Source organism: Centruroides sculpturatus, unplaced genomic scaffold (assembly GCF_000671375.1).
Source record: "Centruroides sculpturatus isolate CEXI.00-Female unplaced genomic scaffold, Cexi_2.0 scaffold85, whole genome shotgun sequence".
In the NCBI taxonomy this organism is placed as follows: domain Eukaryota; kingdom Metazoa; phylum Arthropoda; class Arachnida; order Scorpiones; family Buthidae; genus Centruroides; species Centruroides sculpturatus.
The window spans coordinates 635,166-641,478 of NW_019384798.1; the positions used below are offsets into that span (position 1 = coordinate 635,166).

Sequence of the window (6,313 nt, forward strand, 5' to 3'; positions counted from 1 at the left end):
TTAGATTAGTCAATCACGTACCTTCAACGTTTATTTCCTTGGAAATCTCCGTCCAAAAATTATTTTTTTATGTTGTCTTTATAATCGGCTCGTCGAATATCATAAAGCCACGGATATGTTCTGACTTCGTTTAATAAAGCTTACTTTAATCTATACTTTCCGCCATTTTCTAACTTCGACGTAGATTGGATAAATCTAAACTCTGATTGGTTATAGCTTCGAAGCTCTCATTGGCTGTAGCTCACCGACTGCTCCGATCTCACTACAAATATTTAACTTTTCAAATCTGTCCGATTGGAACGACTAGTCGGTCGGCAGACTGCTGTTGCCATGGTAACACGACCTGGAGTCGGGCCAGTCTGTCCAGTCGGTCATAGTGTGAAACAGCCCTAACCCGATTGGCCGAACGACTCCTAAAACAGAGGAGTAATAGCGAAGTAAGTAAGAGCCAACGTTTTGCCGAAGTTCGTTTAGAGAACGGTCAGAAATAGACGATCGTCGTCTTTACAACGCGTTTTAAACCGCGGTTCAGCCAGCCAACGTCAATAAGCCGTTCTGTTGATAAACGTCGTTTAAACGTAAACTCTGTCGCTGCAATCGGCTGTTATGGTTTCAACTTTGCGAAATCTATGATGCATTATTCCAAATAATAGAAGACGTCAACAGAGATGCAGAAACTAAAGTTAAAGCAAGACAGTTAGCAAAAAATATTAAAAATTATAAGTTTATATGCGGTGTAATTCTTTTATTTGAAATAAATTCAGTTTCAAAGCTATTGCAATCTGTAACTATAAATTTGTCAGATTGTGTAAGGATGTTATCAGAAACCATACAAAAAGTGAAAAGTTATAGAAAATCTGGATATGATCAGATGAAAATTGCTGCTAAAGAGATTGCAGTACAAAATTTCCTGCCGAAACTGAAGTTAGAGTCAGAAGGAAAAAACATCAGTTTGACAATGAAGGAGCTGTCGATGAACCCTTAACAGAAGAGAGTAAATTTAAAATAAAGTTTTTCAATTATATTCTGGACATTACCCTTAATTCTCTGGATGAACGATTTACGCTTCTGGAAACCCATAGCAAAAATGTTGAGTTTTTATATGACATTTTAAAACTCAAGGATTTAGATGAAAAAACACTAGAAAATTATTGTACCAGTCTCCAGTCAATAGTTTCAATTGAAAATGAATCAGATATAAATGCAAATGATCTTCAAGAAGAATATATCACGTAATTACGTGAAATATCCCAAATGCTATAATATTCTATGAAACCTTTAGATGTTTTAAATAATTTGTGCCAAAATAACTTAATTACTTTGTATTCGAATACTACTGTTGTAGCTCTGAGAATTTTATTAACACTCCCTTCTCTGTAGCTAGTGGGAAGTTTTTCCAAATTAAAATTAATAAAACACTTCTTAAGAAGTTCAATAAACCAAACAAAACTTTAAAATCTATCATTAATTTCTATTGAATCTACATTGGCTGCCACTCTAAATTACACATCCCTAATTAACGAATTTGCTAAATTTAGAAGAATAAAACTGCAGTAGACTGTTGTAGTTGATAGTTAATATCAATATTTTATAGTAGTTTATATTTTCAAAATAAAAATATTATTCGTACATTTTGTGCAGTTTTAAAAAACATCACAATCGAAGGTAAAAGAAAAAGAAAAACATTTAAGGGGCTGCATTTCGAAGACTTGCATCATACTGAGAAAATCTACCTCATGGCCCTGAGTAAAACTCATTGTAAAATAAAGTAAATCTTCTCACCCTACTATCAAGTTTTTTAATGTTAAGGCTCAGAACCTAAAATGAAAGGCTAACGTCTGGTCATTTTTAAATATGTAAATGTTTACTTATTGTTATTTGTTTTTTATGAAGTGATTTCTTCAATACCAATGTAAAAGGTGTACTTCTATGGTGCATGAAAAGGATTAATTGATAGACTCAAAAATGTAATATTTTTTGTAAATAGTTTAAACTTCTAATTTATAATTGGAAAAATATCCTGAGTTCATCATAAAAATTTTAATATAATCTCTTTCTAAACTACAATAAATTGATTTCGTATTTATTATTGGAAATAAGAATTGACTCTCAAAACTTTTTCTGATTCGATTAAATAAATGACAACAGAATTTTAATATTCAATATATCACTGTTCATTTACTGTAGAATATTAACTGTAAAAAAAAAACAAGAACAAAACAACTAGAAGCACTCAATTTATTGAGAAGTTTGTAGAAGAAAACTGTAAATTATTATTTTGTTATTAATTATCTAAATTAATTCGTATATATGACTAAATTGAGACAAAATTTTTCTGTCCCTAAAACAATTTTCAAAAACGTTTTGTATGATTAGTTTGAAAATATTATTTTAAAATTCTTATATAAACCCATAAAGGGAAGGAAAATGAAATTTGTAGGCAAAAATATTCATTTTTCTCAACAATAATAGCGCTCGTCGACAATAGTTTTTCTTTTCGATTGTTTCGAAGGCTTTCGTTTGCGTTCTTTACTGTTTTGTGATTTTCGAAGAGTGAAATGAGTGGAGAGAGAAAGAGTTTCTTGCGTAGGATCTTCGGAGGAAGACCCACGAGCAATAAGATAGGTGTAGAGAGAGAGGAGCAGAGAGATGAAGAGATGGGTCATGGTCCCACAGAGAATCCGGAAGTCAGTGGAATTCCGATCGAAATACTGGTTCTTCCTCGACGTTTGGAGGATCCAGAATCTAGTGGATTTCAGCCGGATCCGGAGTTTCTTTTGGAGCGTTCGGAGCAAGCCCGACGTATCGAATGGGTCGAGCCGAAGCTCTATTGGAGTCCGTGTAAGATATACCGACTGAGATTAGCTCATATGAGCGACGAGGAGATCGAGGCCGAAATGTGGGCCGAGGGCATCGAGTTCGATCGAAATAAACGTCATTCGGATCATTTTATGAGAGGGGCGCTTTCAAAATTGGTGAAAGTGATAAGAAATGTGCGGGAATTCTCTTGTTCCTGCTTTGATGGCTGTAAGAAAATTAAAGTTCATCCACTTATGAACGATGAGTTACGTCTTCGCAATCGTCTTTTCGGGTAATTGTCATTTTCACAGATTGAATGTGGTTTAAATTCAATATTTGCTTTTCACAACGATTAATCTTTAATTCTACTTTATAGCCCTCTCCTCACAAACGTCGAAAGTATAGAACTGGAGGAGTTCTAGACGAACTCAGAGACCTTGAAGTTATCTAGCGTGGTCCTATCTTCCAGTTGTGATTAAATGAGTGCAATTTATCGACTTGTGACGCTATTTACCGGACTTGACTCTATAACTCGGACTTGACGACTTTTCCTGGATTTGACAGTTTGCCTCGGATTTGACCTGAAAACTCGGATGTGACCGAAGTCTCCAACGGGACTTCAAACCTCGGATGTGACAGAAGGATGATTCTCAAATGGACTTTCGAATAAGCGGGGAATCATTTCCTTCGGACTTTTGTGAATTCAATGTGTTTTATATTGTGTTTGTGATTTAATCGAGGGACAGTTTGCCTCTGATGTATGAGCTGAAAACCCGGGTGTGACTTTAAACCTCGGATGTGACAGAAGGATGATTCTCGAATGGACTTTCGTATAAGCGGGGAATCATTTCCTTCGGACTTTTGTGAATTCAATGTGTTTTATATCGTGTTTGTGATTTAATCGATGGACAGAATTTTGAACTTTTCAGAGAACAGACTGAAATTTACATGCATCTTTATGACTTATTCTTACCTTAATCCTGTCTTGTGCCTATAGTTTAATATTTGTATTCAATTAAAATTTAATCGTGTTAATTATTTGTAATTTGTATATCGAGTTAAAAAACATTATATAATAAAGTACTCAAAAAATAAATATATTATTGTGAAATATATTATACATTATATAATATAATATAATAAATATACTGTATTATATTATAAGTTACAACGATTACCAATAACGAAGTTTAAACTTAATAACCGACGTTACAATAATAGAGGCGTGAATCTGCCACACTGTCAGTCGGATTGAATTGAATTGATATTATAAATCACAGTTTATAGACCATTTCCGTTCACGACTGAATGGCGACCGGTTAAGGTGGCACCTTTTGCTCTGGGGAACCAGAAATCGAATTCGAATGGGCCGCAAAACCACAGGAATTTTTCGATTGTGATTCGTGCGGCAGAGCCATGTGAAATAGTTTGTTATACAAAGCAATTTAAAATTACTCCTAATTCAATGCTAATTACAAAATGTTCTACGAGTTCATTTGGCGCTTGGGGCACATGTCCACCTTCGCTCTTTTTAGTTACGCCTCTGTCCTTGGCCCAGCAGTGGCCAAGCGGTTCCGTTTCCTGAACGCTGGGAGTTCTGTCGTGGGTTCGCGCCTCACTCGGACAGGCTGGCCACGTGGTTTTTCGGGTTTTCTCCACGTCTGTTCCCTGAATAGGGGCCAACAACTTTTAAGCGACAATCAGTTTTTCATTCCGACTTTATTCGACTCCAAATAACAGGAAGAAGTTTCCAAGTTTAATGATTTGTTTTTAAGCTCGCGTTTCTAAAAAATGAATAATCAAATCTTTTTAAATATCAAACCTTTACTAAGCGAACGTTTTCGTTAGATTTAAGCATTAAGAATCCAGCCAAATATCTAGAAAGGTTATGTTATCCGTTCTTTAAATACATCCCGGTTAGCAATTTTCTGTCGACTATGTTACTTCCGATTTCATTCATTTTTGTATACCATTTGGTGTTAAAAGCTACAGGTATTTTCGTGTTTAATTGAAAAGTCTGATAAGAAATAAAATTTGTGCGATTCATAAAAGAAATTTAAAACAAAGTCGCTCGCTATCTGTCTTACTAACGCCCTTTGCCTGACACCGATCGAACTTCGTGACACGGTGCTACTCAAACTGTGGTCTGCGGACCAGAGATGATCCGTCTTATCTATGTGAAATTAAATGAAAAAAAAAACCAAACGAAAACTTGGAGAATGAACACTGCTCTAACTCGTGCTGCATCTATTGTTTCAAAGTCTTTATGTAGTAGCCAATCGATCCCATATCTTACATATAAATTGTTGTTACATATGTGAAAATTCGAATACCCCCTTGTTTTTATTTAATTCAATTTTAACCGAAATAATAATATCGAAAGTAATATTTCATAATTTGGAAAGAAAAAGCTTTATTTTTTTCTCACAACAAAAAAGAAGCCGTTAAACCACACTTCCTCGAAAACGGAAGTTGACATCCTTTCTCTTTTTCCCTTAAAAAATTTAGTCACCAAGCTAAGAGTCAACCCCTCTGAAGTTCCCCCACTCATCCTGTTCAAGTGGGAAAATACCAGTGGCGTGCCAGCATTGGAAGCGGTGGAAGCGCCGCTTCCCTTGTATTTTCTAAAAAATAAATACATATTAATTTTAATTATATCAAAATAATGGCACAATATCTTATTATAACCGCATTATGTATCTTATTACAAATTTCTATACTACACGTGAAAAAAAAAGTAAGATTGCTATTGTGTATTCGAATATTAGTGGCGGAGTGGAAGCGCTGTATTGTCAGCTTCCAAACAGCCAGATTCGCGCGTGCACTTTACAGAGCACCAACCTCACCCGGTTTAGCTGGTGGAAGCCTAGGACGTTGGGTGGATGCTACACATATAACGCTTCCAATTCTATCCAGGACCGGTTCTGGGCTATTAGCCGCCTGTCCGCTAGATATTTGGCCGCACTCACTCGATTATGTGAATCACGAGTAGATTTATAACTTAACCAAACCGATAAGAATTTACTAGTATGTTTTTATGATAGTTCTGTATAGTTGACAGGAGTTTTAAAAAATCCATTAAAATATTTGATATTTTTATTCCGCTCTCCCCTTATATTACTCGGATTTCAACGTTAAACCAGTGATATTACGATTTCGTATATCCCATCTCTAAGGGGATGTAGAAAAAAAAACGTGTACAATTCTTGTATAATGTTAAAAAAGTAACTGTTACTTTGGTAGCATCATTTACAACTAAATTTAATGAATGAGAGAGATGCACGAGGTACAGAAAAAGCTCTAGAATTTATTTTCCTTAAATTTACGATTTATGCATCCGTTGTCATAAAAATTTGTCTTTTCACTTTTTTTCCAGACTACAAATATTCGAGTACAAAGTAACCGGTTTCAACTTATTTCTACTTAAGAAGTAGTCAAATCAGTATTTCTCAACGGGGGCGATATCGCCCTCATGTGGGCGTTTTTCCATATTGAGGGGGCGATTAGTAACAAT

The 6,313-nt window shown here is 35.1% G+C and overlaps 1 protein-coding gene across 1 annotated transcript; it reads left to right on the plus strand.

The window, feature by feature from the left end:
- Positions 1-2,478: 2,478 nt before the first annotated feature.
- On the plus strand, positions 2,479-3,851 carry LOC111629501. Its single transcript, XM_023373419.1, has 2 exons — positions 2,479-3,091; positions 3,176-3,851. Exons 1-2 carry the CDS (start codon positions 2,559-2,561, stop codon positions 3,219-3,221), a joined length of 579 nt encoding a protein of 192 aa, XP_023229187.1. The 5' UTR covers positions 2,479-2,558; the 3' UTR covers positions 3,222-3,851.
- The last annotated feature ends 2,462 nt before the right edge of the window (positions 3,852-6,313 follow it).

Coding starts and splice junctions, on each gene's coding strand:
- LOC111629501 (XM_023373419.1), top strand. CDS start 2,559: ATGAGTGGAGAGAGAAAGAGTTTCTTGCGTAGGATCTTCGGAGGAAGA. Junction 3,092..3,175: donor CTTCGCAATCGTCTTTTCGG/GTAATTGTCATT, acceptor TCTACTTTATAG/CCCTCTCCTCACAAACGTCG.